This window comes from Uranotaenia lowii, chromosome 3 (assembly GCF_029784155.1).
Source record: "Uranotaenia lowii strain MFRU-FL chromosome 3, ASM2978415v1, whole genome shotgun sequence".
Lineage (NCBI taxonomy): Eukaryota > Metazoa > Arthropoda > Insecta > Diptera > Culicidae > Uranotaenia > Uranotaenia lowii.
Window position 1 is genome coordinate 172,520,267 of NC_073693.1, and position 26,986 is coordinate 172,547,252.

General features: G+C 33.2%; 1 protein-coding gene across 1 annotated transcript in view; it reads right to left on the minus strand.

Moving 5' to 3' along the window:
* The window catches only part of LOC129752850 (cyclin-dependent kinase 14), a 172,701-nt gene that overhangs the window by 62,196 nt on the left and 83,519 nt on the right, over nt 1-26,986 (minus strand). The window contains exon 4 of the mRNA XM_055748635.1: nt 1,647-1,843. Coding sequence (XP_055604610.1) covers nt 1,647-1,843 — 197 coding nt within the window. The remainder of the gene's footprint in view (nt 1-1,646; nt 1,844-26,986) is intronic.

The following is a 26,986-nucleotide window of genomic DNA, read 5'->3' on the forward strand; positions in this document are numbered from 1 at the left end:
AAATGTACAAAAATTAAGTCAGCTATCATATCGAAACTCCAAAATTTTTTAGACAATTGTTGATCATTTCAACAAGCATTTGGTAGCCGGTGTATAGTCAGTTTCGCAGTATATTCCTTAGATTTTTCCTTTAACTTTTGAATAACGTTCAAATGAATTGCTGTAGCTGAATGTTGTAGGCGAATATTATTTCAGTTTTATTGCAAGATTTCCAAACCTATATTTTTTTAACAAATCGGTAAAGAAACAAGAAAGATATAGCGATTTTTAGCGAGGAGTGTCAAATCACTTTAGATCCCAACAAAGGGTTTTTTTCTGGGCTTTGGGGGTTCCAGGCAGCTTTTTTGCCCAAATGATGTAATATTTAAAATAACGGCAAACTGTTTGAGCAATCGAAATTCTGGCTTTCAATTAAAGTCTTAATGTGTCTGTTTAGTTGTTTTCAACCACTAGCAAATTCCGAAGAAAAAAATTTAATTAATATGTCTCAGTTTTGCACAATATACTGTGAATCACAAGAAACCTTGAAGGGGCAAAAATACGAACTGCAAATGGGGCAAAAGTACGAATGATATACAGGATCTACTGAAGTAAATCTTAACGGAAAGTTTTAACTTCTGTCTAAAATTCACTGGGAACATCAGCGCATTTTTTGTTTTTGCAAAGACTTGCTCGCGCAAAAATTGCTCAAATACGATGAGAACTGGATTTCGTAAACCTGTTGAATATGGACAATCAGTGAAGAACTCTGCACAAGTTGTTTGCCCATGTATAGGATGTGTATCAGAAGCGAACACAGAAGTAAGCAAAGATTTACATTAAATAATTTTCCTCCTGACTTTATGCAAAATTGTGGAATTTTGAATGGTCGTACTTTTACCCCATATCATTCAAACTGTTGCCCCAGAGGTGGGGTAAGAGTACGTTTCGATAGCAGTTTGGCATTTTCATCACTGCTATCAAATGCGTTGATCGATTATCTTCGTAATTTTTTAGAAGAGAGATAAAAGTCTAAGAAATCCAATGCTTTTCTTGTTTTTTAAGAAAAACAACTGAACAATACTGAACAGAAAAACAATATTTTCTAAAAATAGGATAGCACTAAGGTCGTACTTTTGCTCCACCATACTCTAGTAGAAAAACTCAAGATTTGTGGCAAACTCTATGGAGCCACTAGATAAATTCAGATTTTTTTTTATGTCAATATGTCATTATCAATGTTTTTAACTGTGAACTAAGAAAGAAAGGTTATAAAAATCGTATAGCATGACACATATGAGCCAAAAAGCTTCAACAAAACGAAAAATTTCATACTTTTAATATTAGACTTTGAAAGTTTTATCTAAAAATTCAAGAAAGATTCAGCTGAAGCTTCACCGCACGCACTTCACCTCCCTAGAGATTAATTTGAAATATACGAATATTTTTTGCACCTAAATAAACTCTGTAGAAAGAGCAGTCATAATTTCAGGTTTCAAAATCCTATCATGATAAATGGCTTCGACATAAAGCCGAAAGCGAATCAAACGTGAGTCTCGGTTGTTCCGATGTTATGGTCTTCCGTGTCTGAACGGGTCTTCTGTCCGGATATTCGGTTTTATTTATCTACGTGACATCCGCCGTCTGAACGGATCGCCCGAACTTACCCCAAATGCACTAAACCGTTTCCTCCGCGGGTGGGGATCGTGTTTGTTCAGGAACACTTCTGACTTGGGCCGGGGCGGTTTCTTAGGTCGCATTATCACACGTGTTTCTTCCCGAATGTCATCGTCGAGCAGTTTGCTGTCGGACGACACGGATAGTTGCCGGTGGACTCGCTCGTGGTCTCCGACTCGGTTCCAATCTGCAAGGTGTAGGAGAAAGAAAAATAAAGAGGTTACATAAACGTTAGCATAAACGATTTCGGTATTTGTTTTGCTGCGCGGACAAACGGTGTTCCGCCGCAAATTGAAAAATGGAATCGGCAAAGATAATGTGCAGTTTTTTATTTGCTCTAAATATTCATTACAAGGGTATGATAAATTTACCGCAATAGGTTTTGGCAAAGCTTTCCGAGAGCCGCTGTTTGTTTTGTGTGTTGTGTTCCTAGGAACGAACGTACGCGAAATCGGGTTTGTGGTTTGTGCACACACAGAAGGTAGATACCTCTGGCTGGCGCTATCCACGAGAAACTTCCACGCGAAATGTTGCAAAGCGACACCGAAGTAGAGTGCAAATATTTATCTTACAATTTTAGCGAAAGAAATTCACTCAGCTTAATTTGTTTACTTATTCAGCAGCGGGCGCTCCAGGTTGCAAAATATCGTGGATACCTAACTGTAGTAACTAATGTTGTAGGAGTGGGCGAAAAAGCTCTTGGCATTAGAAATTTATGCAAGTGAAAGGTTTGCCCTTCGGAACTATACGATGGATGGATAGGTTATTTGCTTCAAGCTGTTCTAAATTGACACTATCGGCTATCTTTTAAACAGACGATTGATGGTTAGAACTTGATGTACGGAAATAGAAGGTGAAGGAGTGATTTATAATTGTTTTCAAATTGAAGACGGAAGAAATAAATACTTCAAAAAAGTTGAACAACGTGGCTTTGGATAAGTGGATGAATCTAACTTATTTTTCTTTTTAAGAAAACTATTTAATTTGACGACCTAGGCGGGCCTGAAAACAGGTAGGCAAATGGGCTCTTGAATATAGGTTTTTTATTCAGTTAAGCGAGCAGGTGAGCCAATTTTTGTGAATGGTTGTTGACACTTATTTTTATCACCTTTTGGGATCAAGTAGTTTCCAGTTACTACTTTAAATTAATTTCATGAACTGAAAATTTTACTTGGAAAAAATACCCATTGGGGGAGGGAGGATTCTCTTGGTTTGGGCCATTAAGATGATTGAAATTGCGTTTTCACAGCGTAATCTGGACGGTGATTATTCAAGAGTTATGTAACTATCATATGTCAAAAAACAAACATTGGAACAAAAAGTGCAAGAAACAGTTTTTCAGATGACAGTTGAAACACATTTACTCAGAACTTAAGTTCATAAAACAAAAAAAAAAAAAAGTTTAATTTCTGACACGATCTCAAATTTACTTAACAGTTAGGATTTTAATCCGTTTTGGATTTAGTGTTATATTTTATGTTTTCTATTTATGTGCATTACTTATGTCTGAAGCTTTAAATTCTGGTTTTATTAGAAATTTTAATTCGCATACACTTTCTGGTGTTTCTAAAATATTGATTTATAACTTTGATTCTGAATTGTTTTGAATCGTGTCGATTTGGGGTCATTTTTGAATTTTCCAAACCCTGGGGTCTAGAGAGCTTCGTTTTGGTTTAAAACTCATCCATGATTTTTTGCAGAATTTTTAAGTAACGTTTACATGACTAAATTTAAACTTTTAGGTTTGTACTAATAAATTCAATATTTTGTACTAATAATTCAACATGATTTTTGGTTCTTCTATGGAACAGAGCCTGTTAATGGTTTTTTTGCCAATTTATAATTTTCTAAAGAAAATTTTCCGCTGAACAACTTTGTCAATAGACATCACTGCTGGATGCCTAGAGAGATATTGCATGACTACTTTTCATGCAGTACTTTGCTAGGCACTAGCAGTGATGTCAATTGAATTTATTGTTTTTCAATGCCAATAGACATACCCCTGAAAAGCAGCTAATATTTTTTTTTGCCTAATTGAATACAAAGTTACGGTTAAGAACAAGGTTTTTAAGCGGAAAATTTTCTTTAAAAAATTTATAAATTGGTACAAAAAACATTAACTGGCTCGGTTCCACAGACGAAACAAGAATGATGTTGAATTTTCAGTACAAAAGATTCAATTTTCCCATACAAACCTAAAATTTAAAATTTAGTTATGTAAACGTAACTTAAAAATTCTGCAAAAAATCATGGATGAGTTTTGAACCAAAACGAAGCTTTCTAGACCCACGGGTTTGGGAAATTCAAATATGACACAAATCGACTCAGTCTATCGTGTCAGTGAAATTTATTATTTTTCCGAGTTTTTGTGATGGTCATGAACAGGGCTGTTGGAAGAATCGATTCATGGAAGGGGAGGGGGTTTTAGTGGAAACATTTTTCCTATAATATTTTTGATTGAATAATACAAACATTAAAAATAGTTAAAAAAATATATAAGTTCTACCTAATTATACAGGTTTAAGTTATTTGATTTTAATGATTATTTATTTTAAATCAAAACTTTCAAAAATAAGTCCTGGGAGTATTTTAGGTTTTCTTTTTGAGCTTTGAGAAATTAATGAGGGATTTTGAAGGCTTCATTAAAAAAAACTTTTTCAATTTACTTAAATTGGCAAGTAATAAGCTAATTCTTATAAACTTAATTATACCCTGTTAAAGCATTGTTATAAATGTATCAAATATTCAGAAATGAAAGTTAGAGATTAAGTCTGCGATTTAAATTAGATATATTTTTTACTCTTATAAGCTCGATTTTAAATTTAAGATTTTAGTTTGAACTTTGGTTTAGATCTGTGATATAAATGATGTTACAAAAAAAAAATGAAAAAATGAAAAAGTCGAGTATTGAGAGCAAGTTCTAATATCAACGAAAAAAATATATGAACAATTTATTCCATCATTAAAATCCTATGAATATTTTGAAAAAATTTAAAAGCTTGATTTTCCAAAACACGAAATCTTCGAAATGAGTTCAGGTAATTTTCAACAGCTTTTTGTTTCGAAAACTGACTATGATTGATTTTTTTTTTTTAATTTTTAAACAAGAATCAAGATTTAGAAACTTCGATTTCCTGCAATTTGAATCCATAATGAAATTCTCTCTTTGATATTGTAACATGATTAAAAAAATTACTTCGAACTGAATCTGAATCAGAATTTTATACCTGATTTCAAAATCTGAATTCCGAAATCGGAAAAAAATTGAATGAGTTAATAATTGCTTTTTATTATGAACCAAAAAGCGAAATTTCAATGAGAACCCTCAATCAGAACTCTTTTATTTGAATTCTAAATTTGCGGTTTTCAATTTCTTTCTTAAATTATTTATTCGTAATTCAACTTGAATCTGAATGAAAGTTGCGAACTGAACGAAATTGTTTCAGTTTTTTCAATTCTATATCACCTTCATGAAACATTCCAAAGTCTCAATTCAGCATAAAGATTAAGGATAAAAATTTCCAATCCAAAACTTAAAAACGGATTTGAGTTTTAAATATTTTCCAATTCCAAATTTTATAAATCCAAATCTTGAAACTTTTTTGTAATTTTAATTGCTTTCTTTTTATATTACATAATGAGTTTCGAATGTGGAAAATACATATAATTTTATTTTAAGTTCAAAACTAAGAATCAAATCAATTCGTCATGATGATAATTCTAACAAAAAATCAAAAACAATAAGAATCCGAAATCTGAACGCAGACACCGAATTTTAATATTTGTTAGCATACTTGGAACCACATATTCCGGAATGATTCGAGCCCCCTAAGCTTCCCAAATATATTTCCGCAAGACTCTGGGTCGAGCAAATTCCTGCTATTTGATCTTTAAACCTTGAAAAGTAGGGCAATTTGAAATTCTCTCCAAAAATCGAACAAAATCAACGAAAATGTGGAAATTTTTCAATAACAATCAAAAATTCGCAAGAAAAACACTTGCGAATTTGTGTGTTTTTTTTTTTAAAGAAACACATTAGTCAATTTTGAATCAAATTTTGAGTTGTTTAGATAAAATGAGTTCAAAATATTTGGTTTTGGTCCCAAAAACTTAATTCTAATGACAATTTTTTCAATTTTTTTTTAAAATAAAGTGAATAAATCCGGGCAATCCGCCAATCTGGACATATTATAAGATTTCTAAGTTTTGGCCTGAGATTTGAGTTGAGATTTCAACTCTTGAATCATTTTATTAGTTCTTTGAAATTTTGAGAATACACAACACTGCCTTATACCTTTTACAAGGTTTATTGACCGAACAAATAGACTTACTTACTTACTTAATGATCCCGCGCCGATCCTCCGGTGCATAGGGCCGTGGTAAAAGACCTCCACTGTTGACGATCCGGAGCCAGCGTCTTCACCTGGTCCCAGTCAAGATTCTCGTCGACAGTTCGGATTTCAGCGGCTAGGCTTCGCCGCCACGAGTTTCTGGGCCTGCCTCTTCTTCGATGACCTTCTGGATTCCAGTCAAGCGCCTCTCTGCAAATCTCGTTTTCATCTTTTCGCAGCGTGTGCCCAATCCATCTCCACTTACGTTCCCGAATCTCGATTTCTAGCGCCCTTTGATGACACCGGCGATGTAGTTCCTCATTCGAGATCCAGTTGCCAGGCCACCAAGCGCGGATGATGTTCCGCAGGCAGCGGTTTACAAATACTTGCAGTTTTCGCGTCGTCACCGCATATGTGCACCAAGTTTCGCACCCGTACAGCAATACGGATTTGACGTTTGAGTTGAAGATTCGGATTTTTGTTCGTAGAGAGATCTGGCGTGACCGCCAGATGTTTCGGAGACTCGCAAACGCAAATCGGGCCTTTCTGATCCGGGTTTCGATGTCTTTCCTGGTACCACCATCAGGCGTTATCTGGCTACCAAGATACTGGAAGCACTCCACTTTCTCAACTTGTTGCCCAGCTACCATGAAACTGGAGGGATTTCCTGTGTTGATCTCCATCGACTTGGTCTTACCGACATTGACTTTGAGACCTGCTGCCTTTGAGCTTTCGGTGAGGTCGTCGAGTTTGCTCTGCATGTCCGGTTGTGTATGGGCGAGCAAAACAATATCGTCAGCCAGGTCAAGGTCGTTCAGTTGCTCCATTGTTAAAGGATTCCACGGCAATCCTCGGTTCGGCGCACAGTCGATCGATCCAGTCAGAATCTCATCCATTACAAATAGACATTTTATAATATTTGAAAGTGAAAGTGTGTGAAAACTGAAAATTTTCAAGTGAATCAATTTTGTAATTCGAAAGTTATTCACAACTGCAAAAATTGCGATGACACTTGTAGGACTTGTGTATCGATAATAAAGTATTTAAATGTTGAAATGTTAAAGGGTACGAAAATAATTCCAGTATTCCATTTGTTCAACGAAAATTGTCACCTTCGTCTTAGTCTTAGACAACAACTTTTACCACCTTTGAAAACTGTTATTTACGGAGACTTCTTTCTTTTTACGTTATCTTGGAATCTTGATATACCATTACATCATTTAAAAACCACATTAAGATATCATATGGTACATCTAAGTTGACGTTATGAATCTCAAATTTTATGGGAGATTTCAAAGTTTGTTCAACTAATCAGAACCGAAACTACAATTTGTCAATAATACAGTTTGGGGGGTCAAAGGTTTCTGAAATCTTTAAAAGGTATTTTCTTGAAAATTTTTATGAATTTCTCGAAAAATCATGTTAGTTTTGTTAGAATTGGACGCAAAAATAGAGATTTATTGTCATTTTTTCTTTCATAACTCTAAAAGAAAGAAAACGCCCATTATGATGTTTTAAAATGGAAGCTGCGACATCAAAAGGGCTGGAAAATGATTTATTTTACCAAATATTTGATGATACATGTGATGGTTTTATTAGATTTCTCATGTAGGGATTTACTATATTTTAATTCAAAACCTGGTAAAATTTCAATGATATTTTTGATTTCACTTGGGAAGTTATGAAGTCATAGATGTGCATTTGAAGAGGGGTTCATAAATCTCAAAATATAAAATTCATAAAAACCAGCAAAATTTAAAAAAAAAATAAAAAAATTTGAATAACTCTGATAAATTCAGATAGATAAACTACCTTATTGTGTGCTGTTATTGTATTTTACTTTTAAACTCGGATTTGAAAAGTTGAACTCAAATTCTGAAAACCCAACTTTGTGTCGAAATTCTGATTCATAAATGTCAATATAAAAATTCAAAATTTAATTGAACTTGGAGTTTAAATTTGGAATTCTAATCCTAAGATTTAAACTTAGAATCTGATTAGTTTTAAATGCATGAGTAGCAAAACTGTTGTTTCGTTTTTTTTTGTTAATTCTGAATATGGATATATGAATTTCGAATGATATTTTAATAATTATTTCTGAAATCATACTACTGTGTACTGGTTACTGAACTATGAACTTAGATTACTAGTCTCTTTGTTTTTGCTTTTTTTCTATTATAAATGAGTATGATAAATGCAGATAATGTATGAATATCGAATCTCAAGGTTAGATATATTTCTACATTTTGAAATTTAATATTCAGTCCGATTTCAAAACAATAAAAATTCAATTCTCAAACTTCATCTGCTTTTTCAGTCCAACTTCTGAATGCATGATTCATGATTGAAATCTTAACACAGAGAACATAATTCGACCTTCTTAATTCTGAGTTCTGAATCAAATCTGTACTCAGAATTTAAATTTAAAATATCACACTAAGCCTGAATGATTAATAATATTTTTTTATATCAATTCTCAATCCAAAATTTGGAATCTGAAATAAGAATTTTGAAGCAAAATTGACCAACCCAAACAATTCTAGCTTTGATTTCTAGCATTCGGTGGAAAAGGTGAACATTGAAGAATGGATACATGCATCAACTTTTCCGATTTCGTATTTTCATTAAGGAAAACAATTAACGTCTATTTCAAATTTTGAATAAAAGTTTACTCTTGATTAACAAAAAAAACGTTGGATTGTTATGGAAGAAGTTATTTCATTGCATAAGGTTTTTTCCCGGTTTTAATGTCAATTTTCAATTTCCGATTTTTCCAGGCTCAAAGTGAATTCATATAAAAATCATATGCACTTTACGAATTTCATACAGGGGCGATAAGTTTTGGTAATCGACTTAAAATTTATGTTTAAAAGAGTAAAAAGTAATCGAGAAAAGTTTCTTTTTTTTTGTAAAGTTTAATTCATATTGTGAAATTCAAATAAAAACAGTAAACTCTCTTCCAGGCATACACGAAAAAATCATTTCCATATTATTCTAACTAACAAGATAAGGTTGAGTTCGATTGCGGTTGGTACAACGATGAGATGGTGTGTGTGTCTGATTTCTTTCGTTCCTTTACTCTGCAGAAGATTGACATTGTCTACCGTGTCACACCCTACAGCAAAATGTCATTCGGATAAAATGGAAAAGCAGACATTCAATGACGTGTGAAAAGGATATCATCATCAAGCTTGACAGAGCAAAAACGTGATTGTTACTTTTAACACAACGAGACGTCTCGGTGCCAAAAACAAAAGATGAAAAAAAACACTGCAGGATCGCAATCTCTATTGAGGGGTACAAATGATGATAGGGACAGTTTAAAAGTGCAATATCCGAAACTCCCTTAGTCGAGCGTGATGGTCACTTTCTTTCTGCGTCTAATGTTTATTTAATTCAAACGAAGCCTATTCTAGCACTTTCTGCAAACCCAAGATTGCGGCAGCTGGACGAGTGTTTTTTGATACCATTAAAAATGGCCATTTTCCTTCGGCCACTTGCTCTTGGAAGACGGGAAACAAGAAGAAACTTTTCGAGCCTTCTGATAAAGAAGAAACTCTTGGTGGGAATTGCACAGCCCAAAATAGCTAGCTGACGTACAGCCGCAGGACAAATTCTTCCAAGAGGTTAGATGGAGATGTGGTTTCCGGCCATGAAAGGGTCTATTTTATTGCCCCATTTAAAACAATGATGCTGTGCGAATGAGGAACGTTCGGATGTGGCAACCCTTGGCCGGGGTATGAATATTTTATGGTAAAGTGTGGGTCGTACAAGCCTACAACCAGCAACAATAGTTAGAGAACACAATTTTCTTAGAAACAGGGAGTCAGGAAAAACCACAGAAAAACGCTACATCAATGACGACCTAAAATGGCTTTTGGGTAGAGTTGAAATTTATTACATTGAGAGATCTAAATGGGCGGAAAATTCAGGTCAAACACGAGTGTGATGGAAAAAAGTTTAATTCTTCTGTTCCAAAACAGCATGAAACAAATTCCAGCACGTCCCAAATTTATGGAGCCCGAGCACGACATCTCTTTTCATCATCAAGCGAACTGGAGACTTTTCTTCAAGAAATGGCAAAATAGGATCAATTAACGTGATTAATACCTTCGGTCATAATTTTCTCACTACAAGGATACGCCCTGGGGACGAATTATGAGCGGTACGAGATGTCGATTAAAAGATGAAATTGAAAGAGAGAAAGTTTTAGATGATACATAACAATCAGTTTTTTTTAATGATGGAACAATCCTTGACATAAAAAACCTATTGCAGACACTTATGCAAAGGAGTTGCATAACAGACATATGAACTATTCTCTTTTATTCTATTTTTTTATTCATAGAGTATTCAACTTGGTCACTCGTCCTCTTTAACATATGAACTGAAGATTTGATTAACATCTTTCTTATCTCGAGGTAGCACGAAGAACCAACTTTAAAGGGTCACACCAAAACGACTCCTCCTGTTTAAAAACAACTCAACTTCACGCATTAATTTCACTAATCAGAGCTTTTCAGTGTTTACCAAGGTGACACAAATTGCCATTATTGTTTGCTGTTGTTACCTTTAAGCGCGTCATGGCCAAAACTCACTCTGTTCTTCGAGCAACACCAGTCAAGTCCTTTGGTTGTAGAGTAAACGGGGATAAGGATAACATTTAAATAAAAACAATAAGACAAATTAAAAAAAACACCAATAATTTCCCCAAACAAACAAATTGAAAATTGAGAAAGATCTTTAAATTTTCGATGATGCGGAATAAATTATACAAATATATAACTAGTTTCCATAAAAAAATGTCTGCCCCCCAATACCCTAATTGGATTTGATAAAAGCTCGAGATGTTCGTTCGCTTAGCTTGTTATTGAAAATCTTGCCAACCAAGCGAGCGAGCGCGCGAGTGTTGACGAAATTTTATCATCGATTATTTTTGCGACGCAGAGCTGAACTTTCCCAGGAGGCAACCGGCCCAAGTGGCATAATATTGACAGCTGGTAAAATAACACCTGGCTAGCGAGCTAGCTTCCTCCTACTACTATACGCTAACTACTTAGAACAGGTACCGGCTGATTACGTTTTTGACTTCAATGCTCGAAAATGATGAAGTTAATGAACGGTTTGAACGTTAATGAATTGGATGTTATTGAAATGACTTTCGGTTAGGAGGGATGTTAAATTTTGAATAGGGGATGATATTTTCAAAGATGATTGAAGAATTTAGGTCAACTACATAAAAAATAAGTAACAACAAAAACCCAATAACAAAAAGAAGCTAGAAATTGTCCGAAATATTGCGACAACTGTCATTTATTTGTATTGTTTTTTTTTTTCAATAATTATAAAGGTTATCTTAGGTTTCAGTACATTCTAATTAGTTGATTACCGTGTAATTGAAGTTGTTTCCTATACGTTTGGAACAAATATCAGTTTCTTCTTTTATCAACGCAACACCCTCCTCTCCCTTCGAAATTTCCTAACAAAAACCGAAGAAGGGTATTAATAAAGTTTGAATTTCCTTTCTCACAGAAAAATTTTGACATCTGCGAAAAAAGTTATAAAAGTTTTCTATTTGTTTAAAAAGTATTAACCAAATTCAATTTGAGATATTTAAAAATGCAAAAATCGAATCGTTTTGCAGACTTCAACAAATGTGTTATACGAAAAAAAATTTTGTTCCTCATTGAACGAGTTTTCATTTTCATAATCTTTAAATGTTCTTCCTTAAACAATATAACTTTTACCGATAAGGCTCAATTGAATTTACATTTTATTTGAATCTTCAAATAAATTAACGGAATTTTAAAGTCAAACAAATGAAATTTTTGAAATATTTTGAATAAATTGGCCTTCGTTTATCAACTCTTAATTTTTGTGTTCTGCAAACATCTTTCTGATAGCCTATAAAAAATCTAGACTTTTATAAAGAAGAAAAACTTAGTTTTTACCTTTTTTCCTTCCGGGACCCAATATTTCAATTGACGGCGACAAAATATTCATAGCATGCAATTTAAACTATACTTGCTCTTGAAAATTCATAAACATTATGACGTAATGAAATAAACAAACTTTTGTAGCATTTCATACTGATAACAGGAAGAATTTGAATATTAAAAAGATTTTTATTTTTGACTTTGATCACTGGCACTCTTGAAATGAAATTTAATAATTTTTTTTATCAAATTCAATTCAATCATCATCTATGTGTTTTTAACAAATTCTATTTAGTTCAAAATGGATATTTTTTCCCAATAGAAAATTCACATGTCAAATCGTGATTAAAATATAATTTCTAATTTATGATGAAACAGAGGAATTCCTCAATCTACCCTATGAGAGTTTAAAAAAGAAAATAGATTGAGAATCATTTAGAAAATTCTTAATTCAGATTTAATTATGTTTGCGTCGTCAGGTTTTCAATTCATAACTCATTGGGAAAACCAGAATCAAATGGAATAAAGAAGATTTATGATTTTCGGATTTAGAAAAAGGACCCTTTATCATTTTATTCTTATACGATATGCAGTTCATTTTTCGAAATCAGCCAACTTATTGAATCAAGTTTTAGTTAAAAAATACAGGCAAACATTCTTGAAATGAAATTTCGATATTTCATATAGATAACAAATTTGATTTGGAATTAACTAATTATAAAACATTATCATCCGAACTTAAATTAGACGTGTTACATCTCGACAATCACTCAAACTAAAACTACATTTCATATTTTCCAACTCAGTATGTGTGTGTGTTTTATTTAGTTGAACATTGTTAAAATTGTTTTAGATATTTAGTTTTTGAGTTAATTTTGTAAGTGTAACATCAGGCGTGAAATTTAGACGAGATTTATGTCGACAACTGAGGGCAGAAAAATTCACGCATTATTAGCTTTTATTTTCGATATCAAAGTTGAAAATAGGTTAAAAACTTATTCAATAAATTTGTGCGCCTTTTGGCAAAACTATAGAACATGACGAAGATATTAAAAATAAAGGTTTAAATTCAATGATCAACTTTCCCGAATACCGCGAGTAATATTGGCTTCTCAGAAAAAAAAGGGAAAAAGGGGGCGTTTTGTCACTTTATTCGAATTTAGCAAAAAACGGGCACTTTTGACGAAATTTCTCAATGAACAAAATTTTATCCTCGATATTTCTTAAGGCATGATTCAAAACGTTTTGAAGTCTTCAGCAAAGTACGTGAATGAGTTAAAATCTTCAATATCAAATCAAATTAATTGAATTCGAAATTCAAGTTTCGTATTTATTACCAATAAAATATGTATATCTAGGTAAGGGTTAGATTTTTCATTTAAAAAAAACCTAATAGCTAGGTTATTGAATCAATAACCTAGCTATTAGGTTTTTTAAATAAAAAATCTAACCCTTACCTAGATATACATATTTTATTGGTAATAAATACGAAACTTGAATTTCGAATTTAATTAATTTGATTTGATGTTGAAGATTTTAACTCATTCACGTACTTTGCTGAAGACTTCAAAACGTTTTGAATCATGCCTTAAGAAATATCGAGGATAAAATTTTGTTCATTGAGAAATTTCGTCAAAAATGCCCGTTTTTTGCTAAATTCGAATAAAGTGACAAAACGCCCCTTTTTCCCTTTTTTTTCTGAGAAGCCAATATTGCTCAATAATGATTGTGTTATTAGCATTTAGTTGTTTTCATTCATAACTTAAACTCGAGATTCGTATTTCTGAATTTTAAGAAGTCGAAATAAAGTTAAGAAATTAAAAAGAAGGAATTTTATAATTCATAATTAAATTAAAAAATTATTTAGTCAAAAGAATTGTATCTTAAAATCTTTGAGGGCCATATCTCTCGCAATTCGCTTTCCGATTCAAACAATTACATTAAAAAATTACATAAAACAGCTTAAAAGTTGAATATTTAAACATAAAAGAATGCTCAAAGAAAGGATAAGGCTCAAAAAATGACAAACTTTCAAAATTTAGGTTCTGGAGATACATATTTTAAAGCATCCCGATTGAATCCCGCATATCTATGTTAATTTAGTACATACTAAGATTTTCGTCCAATTTCCAGCAAAAAATATTTCTGGAAACGTTCAGCAATCCAAATTTTTGTTGGAAACCAGCTAACATGATTCGTTTTGCTGAATTTTCCAGCATTTGTTTTGTTTTGCTGGAAGCTTTCCGACAATAGATCCTTAAGCCGGAAAATCAACAATGGAGGTGTCAGATTTAGTACTTAGTTATTTTCGAAAGTAAACTTAAAATTTTGAAAAAAATAAATAAATAAAGTGATCGGAATTTGGTATTGTCTGGTAGCAAATTATTTGAAAGCAAATTAGTCGGTTAGTATGAAGATGGTTTTGATGTAAACTTAACATAAAAAATGATAAATATTTTTTTTAGACTTTATTAATTTAGGAAATATTAATAAAAAGGAGTAAAACCAATGAATATATAACACATAGTATGCTATTCTATAAAACAGTCAATTTTATTCATCATAATAAAACAAAATTGAAGCAACAACAAAAAAAAACAAACCAAATGTTCTTCCTGAATTTTAAGCGGCAGGAATAAAAAAATTGTGGGGTCTGTTAAACAAGAAAATCTTTGATAATTTTCCGATCACTTTATTATTCCAAAACCAAAAGTCTACTCCCGAAAATAACGAAGATCGAAATCTGGCAGCTCGATTGCTGATTTTCCAGCAATAATGATCAATTGAATGGAAAATTTCCAGCAAACAGAACAAGTGCTGGAATAGTCAGCAAAACGAATCATGTTAAAATTTGGAAATGATATGCTGATTTTTAGTTTCATTCACATTCGAAATCATGATTTCATATTTCAAAGAATTTTATTAAGAGAGCTTCAGGTTTTGAATTCTTTAAATCCATTCCATGTAAAAAGAATAAAATTACGTTTATCTTCAAATCATGGTTGAAATTTTGAAATGTTTCAAACATTTTATCACGGATTAGATTTGAGTGACTTATGTTAATTTCAACAAAAAATTCGAAAGGTTTAATTGATATGGTTGGCATTGCAATAATTCTCTTAAAGTTGCTTAAAACAGTCGGATTATTGAATTTGGCAGAAAGATTAAATTTTCATCTAAATTTTATACTGAAAATTAAAACCTCCATATTGCAAAATTTCCGAACGAAAAAATTTACTCTTTTATTTTGAGATTGCAAGAACACAAGCTCGATTTATAAAACCTTATTGCAATGAACTTAACGAACAATGACTAATATTTTTCGTTAATGATTTATGAAATGAAGAGTTAATCACCGTAAATTTATTTTATGAAATTATTTTGTCGGCTATATCGGTGAAATTGTATATACTTTGAGAAAGAATATTTAAAAAATGAAAGATAATAGACGGATAGAAGATTAGAATAAGGTGAAAGATGTTGAAAATGAGCGGAAAGGTAATTTTAACTTGAAAAGTTTTTCAAATTAAAATTACCTTTCCGCTCATTTTCAACATCTTTCACCTTATTGTAATCTTCTATCCGTCATTATCTTTCAATTCTTAAATATTCTTTCTCAAACAATATAAAATTCCACCTATATAGCCGATGAAATAATTTCATAAAATTTTTCGTTATTTTCAGAAATTTTACCCAACATATTTAAAAAAAGTCACACAAACATAATACGAGAGATTACTGATTTGTTGCGGCTAACAAAATTTATTTTTTTCTATCTGGTGTAAATAATTCTTTAGTATTATAAGGCCGATACAGATAAAAAAAAACATCTGGCAGCCCTGGTCATAAGTAAGAAAATGGTTCAAGAAATAAAATTTCTTATTAACTGTGTATTTTTGGTATTGTTATTATATCCAGGTAAATTTGAATTCCGGAAACCCTCCCATGGATGGGTCCCAAATTGTGGAAGATGGGAGCTTTATCACCTTTTGTATTCTTGATTTTATTGAATTGGCATTAAAAATTACTTGATTTATAGGTTTTGTAAAATGATATAGTATGCAATTTTGTTGCATACAAGTTTTCGTGGAATAATTTCCGATATATTAGTTTTTTTTGCATTATTTTATTTTATTTCATTTTCTTAAAGTTTTGTCATCTAATTAAGATCGCCGGTAGAATTTCATACACTGGGCAAAGAATCACACAGACAGTTTCAATCTTTATGAAACTCCAACACATATTGCAGAAAACAGCAGCTTTCAAGAAACATCAAGAGAACTATTGCCATCAATAGAAAGAGGAAAAATGGGAAGAAACTGAGAACTCTGTATTGACTCAAAAAAACAGCCTGCATTAAATGTTGCACAATTAACTTCAAAAAGGACTCTTCACCAAAAAATATGTGCATTCCAGCTGTTTCCCGCGGTTGATGTTTATGAGATGATTTTTCCTACTCCATCACCTCCGATTTACCTTTTCCACCGGGACGTAAAAATACGCACATTGTGCTTCCCGTTTCCGCCCTCTCTATTGTAGACAAACCCCGGAAAGTGCAGGAAAAAGCTCACCCAGAGCTGGAATTAATTAAAAACTTTGTTCGCCAAAGAACAATTTGCATGAATAAATCATTCCTTGGCTCTTCAGACTCTTCAAGGGAATATAATGGCAGCATCCTCGCAGCAGAACAGAGATGGAGCCACGTTGTCGTTGTTGTTGTTGTTGCTGTTGTTGGCAGCCAGCATGAATAAATCCTCGATTCCGACCTACATATACATGCGCACCGAGGCAAGGGAGCGACCTTTCGCAACAAAGCGTTCTGTGTTTCGAAAAAGGCTCCGGTGGGATCAGAGTGCCGGTACAATTGGCCCAGGAAATACAAACGCACATAAAAGTGAAACCTACGTACCTACACACATATACAGGAGACGGTATATTTTGCGAGCTGCGGAAACTTTTTCCCATAAAATGACTTAACGGTAAGATATTTAGTTTTGTGGAGAACGGATGCTATTTCATGTTTAAAGTTTTCACAAAAAAGTGATTCCGACGCGTTAACGAAAAATGCGACCCGATTTGATCTATGTTTTACTTGAAGAAAAATCTCATTTAATTTTAAACTTTGTCGATTGGATTTAATAAAACTCCCATTCCTTAGGCAATAAATTTATTTATTTATTTCGTCAATCAGTTGTAGACTACGTTTACAATTTGCTCATACAAAAATTGTCTTAACCACTATTTTGTAAATGTCTTCTGTTTAACACTTTTCTTATTGCAGCTCTGGACATGGTTATGTCAATATGTACACAATATTGATTATAAGTTTTCATCATTTGGTTTACAGGTTTGTTGCTGGCGTACATGGTTCGTTGAGACTCAGCTTGAAATAAGTTTCTGGTTCTTAGTATGCGTGAGGGTGTGTAAAAGTTCAAGTTTTCTAACAAGTATTCTGATTTTACACGTTGGGAGATAATATCGTTAACAAAGGAAATCATAGCAACGTCTCTTCGTTTTTCAAGCGTTTCAATATTGATTAACATGCATCGTGCTTCATATGATGGAAGAATTAAAGTGGAACTCCAGCCCAGCTTTCTTAGTGCAAACAGTAGAAATTGTTTTTGAACCGATTCTATTCTTGTAACATGAGTGGGCTGATACGGGCACCAAACTACACTACAATATTCGAGTATAGATCTTACATACGATATGAAAAGTGTTTTTATTGTATAAGGGTCCTTAAAGTGATAACAGAATCTTTTGATAAACCCTAACATACTGAAAGCTTTATTAATAATCGTGTTAAAATGTTCAATAAAAGTTAGTTTGGTGTCCAGTATTACACCTAGGTCCCTAATTTTGTTACATCTTTCAATCTGCTGCTGCCCTAAAGTAAAATTAAAATCATGATGGTTCAGTTTTCTAGAGTAAGATATAATGTTGCACTTTTTAATATTGAGATCTAGCAGACTTTTTGCACACCAAGTGTAAAAAATATCAATATCATCCTGAAAATGCTGTAAATCCATTCTGTTACGTATCTCCATGTACAGTTTCATATCGTCGGCATAAATGAGTACTTTGACGCTATTTAATACTAAATTGACATCGTCTACAAAAATTATAAATAACAAGGGGCCCAAGTGAGATCCTTGTGGAACACCAGAAGTGACCTGTATTTCTGTCGAGATTTTTCCTTTAAAACGGACTACCTGCGTTCGATCCGACAAATATGACTCGATCCATTTTAAAAGTGAAGTTGATAATCCTATACGTTTTAGTTTAAAAAGTAGCAATGAAATGTCAACTCTATCAAACGCCTTACTAAAATCTGTATATAAAGTTTCAACAAAATTACATCTGTCCATAGCTCCAAGCGAGAAGTTCACAAATTCTAATAGGTTGGTAGATGTTGATCTACCTTTGAAAAAGCCATGTTGGTTATTGGAGATGCGATTATTTACTTGATTGAACATCTTTTGATTCACAATCGCCTCAAACATCTTTGGGATACATGAGATAATAGCAATGCCTCGATAATTTTTTATGTCTGATCGTTTACCAGATTTAACTATTGGGATTAAAAATGACTTTTTCCAGGCTATCGGAAAGACTCCTGATTTAAGAGATAAATTGAACAGCCAAAATAGTGGATTAACAAATGAAGTAGCAAATTTTTTAAGTAATAGTGGAGGTATTTGATCAGGACCTGGACCTTTTTTGTCATCAAGACTATTGAGGGAACTTAAAATTTCTTGCACAGTAATATTTTCAACACTAACGTCATTTACTCGTTCAGGAAGATAAGAAAAATAATTTAAGTCTGGAGAAGCATTAGATTTTTTGTAAATATTTTGAAAAAAACGAGCAAACTGGTTACAAATCTCCTCACTGTCAGATCCATCAAAGTCTTCAAACTGCATACGTGATGGAAAATTAGATGTTTTCATTTTTTCATTTGCATAGCTAAAGAAGGTTTTAGGATCGGATTTAATATTGCTCTCTACTCTTGCGTTGTAACTGTTATAAGCTAGCGATATTTCTACATCAAGTACTCTGCAAATTTCTTTGTATGCGTTCAGATTGTGCGAATTCTTATTTTTCTTATAGGCTTTATGTGCTTTTTGCTTTTTATTTTTGAGTTGTTTTATATCACGTGTGTACCATGCTGGATGTTTATAGCTTGTCAGTATTCTTTTCTTTCTCTTAGGCACGAGTTCGTCAATAATTGTATATAGATTACTACTAAATAAACCAGCAGCTACATTCATATCTGATTCATCTTTCAAAAGATTTTGCCAATTAATATCATTGAAACGCATATCAAAATCAGAATAATTCAGGTTTTTAAAATCGTATACGAGTTCAAAATCGGCACCACTAGGGCGCTGTCTATATAGATCAGTAAAAAGTGAATACTCTATGGCAGTATGAAATTTTTCGTTTTTCCATAATGGATCTGCAGCTTCTTCAATACAAAAATCTTCCGTGCAGTTGGTGAACAATAGGTCTAAAAAGCGGTTTTGCTGGTTGCGAACATGATTAATTTGATGAAATCCTAGTTCACTTATTTTATCAAAAATAAAATGTAATGTTACGTTCTCACCTATAACCGGTTGCAATATCGATGAGTTTTCAACATCTTCAATAAAATCAATGGAATTCTGGTTAAAATCACCATAAATATGTATTTTAGTCTCAGGTTTCAATGATTCAATTATGGTTTCAGCAGTCCGGAAAAACTTTTCATATGAGTCTTTTTTAGCCATATCTGGAGGGAAATACACAGATACAAAAATATGTATTTCTTCATGAATCGTAATTTTAACCCAGACATCTTCATACTCGGCGCATTTACTGCTAGGAAGCTGTTCAGAGGAAAGAGTGCCTTCAACTGCGATAAGTACACCACCACCAGATTCTTTGTCAGTTGATTCGAAATCGCGGTCACTTCGAAAAACATTGAATCGACTTCCAAAAACTTCTTCGCTCTTTATATCTTCAGACCAATTTGTTTCTGTAGCTAAAATAATGTCATACGAGCAGCCATTAACTTTTTTTAAAATTTCATGAATTTTTCTTGCACTCCGCATTCGATTAAAATTTTGACAATAAATTATTGTCTCTTTAAAGTTAGTTACCTCTCCTTGATGGAGAGTCGTCGATTCTTCAAGATGATTGTTGTCCTCCAAGGGGTCTGTCAATTTCTGGCAAAACACGAATGTCTGCATGTACAAGCCTGACATGGAGCAGTCGATGACGTTTGCACAGCCACGGGTTCGTGCCCTGGGACAAAAGATGAACTGCATACTGGGGCCGAAAAAGTTCCAGACGGTGACAAATTAAACGGGCGCGGAGCGATAGGTGTCGAAACTGTTGATGCAGCACTTGTTGGGTACGGATTAAGAATTTCACCCCTTTGAAAGTGAATTGGTCGATGACTGGGTGGAGGTCTGGAGAATTGAACCTTCGCTGCAGCAAGAAGCTCACGGTCAGTAGGTATTTGAATGTAATTGTTGTTGTTGTTGTTTCTGTTGCTGTTGTTGTTAATGTTGTTGTTGTTGTTGTTGTTGTTGTTGTTTTTGTTGTTATTGCAGTTAAAGTTGAGGTTGGGATTGTGGTACCGATTTTTATTGTAGTTGTGGTTATTTTTATTATGACTGTTCGAGTTGTATTCCCTTTTTCTTTGTTTTTTTCTTATATTTGCGGCATCTGCCATTTTTTGCTGAAGTAAGCGACGCTTTTTTCGCTCATCATATTCACTCCAGTCAGCTTTCCAAATTTTAGTGGTTCCTAATAGTCGCCATCCTGAATTATCAGCATTTACTAAATCCAATTCAAACTCTAAGCTTGGCAGTGAATCAGGCAAAGTGGGAGCCTGAACAATCTTCGATTTAAGCTCATCAACATTCGATGACAATATTTTTAGTTCACCTATAATGTCGATTTCAAGCAATGGATTGTTATGCATCGTACAAATGGCTGCTGATTCGATGCTTCGCTGATTAAGCTGACAAATGTCATTGTTAATTATGGTCAGCGATTGATTAATGTATTTTTTTAAATTTGAAGAGGATGAATTTATGGAGGCCATCTGTTCCTTAAGATCGTTAAGCAAAGTTTCTATGCTCTCCAAAATTTGCTGGATATCGCTCGGTCTTTCACCTTTCTGCGCAAGTCGGTGCATCACCTCGGTGTTTTCATTTATTTGCTTCGTTAGCAGCTTCTGTTGCTCAGCAAGCGCATTAAAATCAAACGTTGTGGATACCAGCGACTGGCATGACTCACAGCATGGAAGTAAAAACGAGGATGGATCCACCGTTTTTTTGTCAAATTTCTTGATACGGAGTGAGCCACGCAGGGACGATACCCCCACACAGGAGGGGTGAAATGACCGGGTGCACCCGACACATGACCACAGCACTTCAGCGGAAGAATCAGCTTCACACACTTCGCAAACTTTACTCATTTTTTTATATATATTATTGTTATTATAACACCGGCACAGAAAGAAAAAAGCGCTAACTTGCGAAAAGTACTAGAAGCAAAAAAAAAAACAGTTAATTAATTATTACGCGCGGGCCGGGAGCGGGTTAAAAACGCGTCCAAACTGATTGACCAATCGATTGAAAAAAAATGAAAGTAGTCGAATTTGTCCCTCGGTAAATTTAAAGTTTTCTCGTAACGAAATTATTACTTGATTACTTTTTTTTTTATATCGTTTATCGTTTAGCGTTAATCGGTGTCGACAAATCTTGCCGACGGAGTTTTCCTTTGAACAGAGAAGTTTTCCATGTTTATGTATTTCTGAGCCATTAAGGTTACTCGTACCTTTAACCCGTAGAGACAGGCAGACTACCCATCAGCATATTTTAATCATGGTTCCGATTTGATGGATCTAATCGAACGTCATAATTTTTTCGTTTTTGTGGGAACAATGAATGACAAATCTTAAATAAATAGACCAAACGAAATCATAAAGCATGTCGCCTGTCCAACTTTTATACGACTTTTTTGGAGACATAATCTAGAATTAATCCATCAATTTATTTCCTAATGTGATCGATCGCGCGTCGAAAATTTGAAAACATGCCTAACAATCTCAGAAGAAAAAAAAAATCACGTTTGCATACTTATACTTCACCGCTGCTAATACCATCCGATTCCACTCCATACGGAAGAGGCGACGAAAAAAAAGGTGATTGGTAAATTATCACGTCCTTTCCAATCCCCGCATATTTGAGTAGCTCAATTGTTGTGACAGCTGAAGGAAAATCACCGTCCTTCTTCTCCTTGAGGCTAAATAGAGGTAGGTAGGATTATTGGATCGATTCCATCCAGGCGATCGAAAGCGACGTCTGCGAATACACGAAGTGCGGAATGATGGAAAAGTTTTTTTCTTCTTCCGTCTCACAGGGGTAGGACCTTATATTGTGAACGCGTTTTCCGCTCTTGATTTTTCTTGTGGTGATGGGAGAAGGAAAAGAATCTGTCAGAAAATACAGGTGTTCTAACACGGATCTGCTTTTGCTCGCATGAATTACCTCATCGATTGCTGTCACAGGCTTGAACTTTTCGGTATCTAGGGTAAACTTGGCGGATATGGCAGATGTCGGAAGATTTTTTTTTATTTGCAAGGAAACACCTTTAGAATAACTCTCTAACTAACAACAGTTTGAAATTCAAAATTTGTATTTTTATGAAATTGGTTCAGGCCTACATTGAGAGCTTGGAGTGATTCTATTTTTTTTTAAAGTTTGTTTTTTGTAGATGCAAAAAATCATAATAATAAAAATAATATGATTAAAAAAAATGTCACTTCAGTGATAGACATTCGAAAAAATATCCTTGAAATCCCCAGCCATATTTCCATCACCAGCCGCAATGTGCTAAAGACACATTCCACGCGCTTGTACCGCTCAAAAGAGATTTTTATCCGTTCGCGTATAAAAAATTTTTAAAATTGTCTATAATTTTGATAATTCAACTCACACAAAACCAACGGAAAAAAGAGAAAAAAGTTGTTTTTACTCATGTTTTAAATAATTTTGAAAATCAGTTTTTGTTGAAAAAAGTGGTGTTTTTGACAACTTTTACAAAATCATTTATTTTAATATATGGATAATTTTTTTGGAAATATTTTTAGTATGTTCAGAAGCCAAAACTCACGGCTTCATTTTGTAGAAAAAAGAATTTGTTTATATCCAACGTAGTTGGTTTGAAAAGCGAACAAAAACAGTCGCAAATGAGTGAATTCACGTCACAAAAAAGGGAAGTTTTTTATTTTACGTGAAAACTCTGACTTTTTTTTAAATAAAAAAATGAGATTTTCTTTGAACATGATAAGACGATTCAAAAACTCTAAAATTCATAGAAATCGGTTGAAATCTGGCTGTGTTACAACAGCGCGAATGAGTGAATTCACGTCACAAAATTTGATTTTTTGTTAAGTTTGCTCTGTGCTCTGAAAGCTGTTTTGACCCTCCAGATGGTCGAATTTTTACAAATCGATCATAATTTAGTTGATTTTTTTAATAGGTTCATTATTTTCAAATAAAAATACAAAAAGATTGAAAAAAAAAAAATTTAAATGAAGACAGTAGTAATTTTAACATATGATCCCTCAATATGTTGCTATTCAAGTGCCAATCAAAATAAGGAAAAAGTTAGGTGCAGATACTAAAAATTTATGATAGTAAAAATCGAAACAACAAAATATCGTTTTTGAAAGTGTACATAAAATTTGAAGACTCCAAAGAATGGTTCAGTATGACCACAGTATAATTTTATATTTCTTTTTAACGAATAGTCACCGTTGATTATTATTTTATGAAAGTTTAATGGCATTGCGGTGAACTTGATACTACGAAAATTCTTGATAGAAGAATTAAAGATTGAAATTAAATGACGGATAGACAAAGCAGATGCTTAATAGAAGAAAATTGAAAGATGTTGAAAATGAGCCAAGAGCATATTTTATGGAAAGCTTCAAAGGTGCGTTCTAGACCCTTTGTCCCACATCAATTGAATGGCTGAGAGAAGTAATAGCGAGAGGCGCAATTACGTTCACCCATACATCCAACCCGATGGATTGGTAAAGCACGTGCTTCCCAATGGTCCGATTGGGAAGCACGTGCTTTACCAATCCATCGGGTTGGATGTATGGGTGAACGTAATTGCGCCTCTCGCTATTACTTCTCTCAGCCATTCAATTGATGTGGGACAAAGGGTCTAGAACGCACCTTTGAAGCTTTCCATAAAATATGCTCTTGGCTCATTTTCAACATCTTTCAATTTTCTTCTATTAAGCATCTGCTTTGTCTATCCGTCATTTAATTTCAATCTTTAATTCTTCTATCAAGAATTTTCGTAGTATCAAGTTCACCGCAATGCCATTAAACTTTCATAAAATAATTTTATATTTCGTGACGTGAATTCAGTCAACTACCCTGTTCTGTTTGAACTGAGTGAATTCACGTCACAACTTGAAATAAGCATAACTTCGTTCGTTGTTGTTCAATCGAAAAGCTACGTACATACATCAAATTGTGGGCAATTGTTTTCTTTACAACTCATTCGAAGACACCGATATTCTATTTCCACAAAGGGAACAGGGAATCAAAGATGTATGTGCAAAGTCCGAAATGGTTAATTCTAGCATGAATTCACGTCACAAAAGTAATTAATCACAACAAAAACAACTTAAATATTAAAATAACCAAATTATATTCATTTTGAAGGAAATTCAATTTGCGATCGTTTGCTACAATTTTTTTCATTTTCAAGTAAATTGGTTGACTTCTAGAATGATAACAGTGCAGAAAAGTCCGGAAAAGCGACTTCACGTCACGTTGGAATGTGTACAAACTGTTCTAAAGTGTTCTAAAGCTTGCGACAGCGTTAAATTCTTCGTTACAAGATATATTTAATGGCCATCTTCTCTTGCAAATAAATATCGTGAAAAATAAAAATTCTCAAATGTTGGGTCTTCTTCAATTCGTTACAAGATTCGTATTGTAGCTAAACAAGCATTTTTGGTGCAATTCCGGGGTAAAACAAAAAAAAAAAAAAACAAAATCAGCATAACTAAAATCAAATAAAAACAGCAAAGTCTAATGATACCAAAATGACAACAATTGCGTAGAGTTGGAATTTCTGTTTTTAAAACTTGCCTGACTGTGACTGAGGCGAATTTTACGAACGATTGATCGAAGAGAACGAGTTTAAATTATATGTGGAATGGATAAAAATATCCTAACAAAAATTCTTAGATGCATATCTAAGAATAATTATTTTTTCGGAGGTTTCCATCCATCTCACTTTGGAGCTATTTCTAAATCATTTGAAATTCCAAGTTAACACGATTGTTGTTATTTTGGCATTATTCGATTGATCATATCCGAAAGTAAAGACTATGTTATTTTTTATACAGTCTACAAATTCTGTAGATATTTAGTTAAACTATATTGTGTGATAATTTCATGAAAAATGTCAACGCAGAGAAAAACGGAAGCTTGAAAAAAAAAATAATAGAGTGCACTGCTTTGCGCGATTCCAGTCTTGTTTTTAACGCTTCTGTACATTTTATGGCCTTAAGCAAGGCCGTATTAAGGGGGGAGGCAATTGCCCCGTGCCCCCGGCTAAGGAAGGCTCCCGAGGACAAAGAGTTTTTACATTCCTTCAATCATACTGCTTTAAGTTCTAGAAATCAAGGAACAGAAATCAAAACTAGAAAATTGGAATGAAATATAAAAGCTAAGGAAGCCCCGTGGAAAATATCTAAGTTAAGGGGGCAGTATTGCAGAAGTTTCACCGCATTTCGCGGGCTGAGCAGAACAATGCAATTTTGTTCAAAACCTGCCAAAATCTGATTTTTTTTTACTTCAAATTTTGAACACAAAATCAGAACAAATCTTAGCAGAGTCAAGTGATTATCAAAAAATCATAAAGAAAATGAGGAAAAATACCTCTCACGTCAGAAAAGTTCAAATCGTTTTTCCAACTCCGAAAAACAAAAACAATTATGATAAAGCTCGCTGAAAAAACTGAGCCTAATTTGATTTTTTTTTATTTTTTAATAATACTTACTCATTTTGCTTTGAAACCCCGGGCATGTCCGGAAAAATCCGGGAAATCTAGAATGCTTACCTTACAATAAATATTCGTTCATCGTTTGAGTATGAAATATTTTCTCGACATAAGAAAAGGCAACGTCATAATTTGGAAAAATTACAGTAATAACCCGCTTTTGAAAGAAAATTTTCAGACCAGAATCGACTAAAGAAAAACATCTCCCATTCTTATTTGATACAATCGTCTTGCAGAATTATAAGGTTCATTACGATCACTTAAACTATTAATTTTTATGGGAGGAGTTTGGTCCACCTAGCAAAGTTTCTCTATTAAATTTCCATTCCAATTTTAGTCTTAGATTTGAAATTCAAATTGTGATATTTTCAACTGATATCTTTTTCCAAATTCAGTTAACCGAGATTTTTAAGTCTTTTTTTAGCAACTGTTTGTTTAGTAACTGTTTTTTAGTTGTTTTTTTAGTAACTGAAGTTAAATTTCATGGTTTTTATAACTTTTGAGAACTCCAGATCTTTGTTCAAAGTACTAAACTCTACAAATGAGTCTTATTAACTTTTTTTATATTTCATTTCCATTTTGAATTTATGATATCAAATTGAGATTTTTCTTATTTTTCTCAACCAGATAATTGTAGTTTATAATAGAGGTATCATAGAAACATCGAATTCAACTTTGCATTTAACAGCACTATTAAGTGGTTTCATTTTTGATAACTTGCTTAACTATTCCGCACTGTTTGCACGTGGTTGAATTTTTTTTTTTTGAAGATACCAGAAACTACATTCTACACAGTTGGCACATAAAAGAAAAAATCGAATCATAGGGCCCCCCGCCCTTGGCCTTAAGGCAAGGTTGCCAGAATCACAGAATAAAATAATAACTTACAATCTTTTATACAAATGTCTGACGCTGAGTTCCAACTTTATTTCCAATTTTTACATATTTCAAAAATTTATTCGAAATTGAAATAAT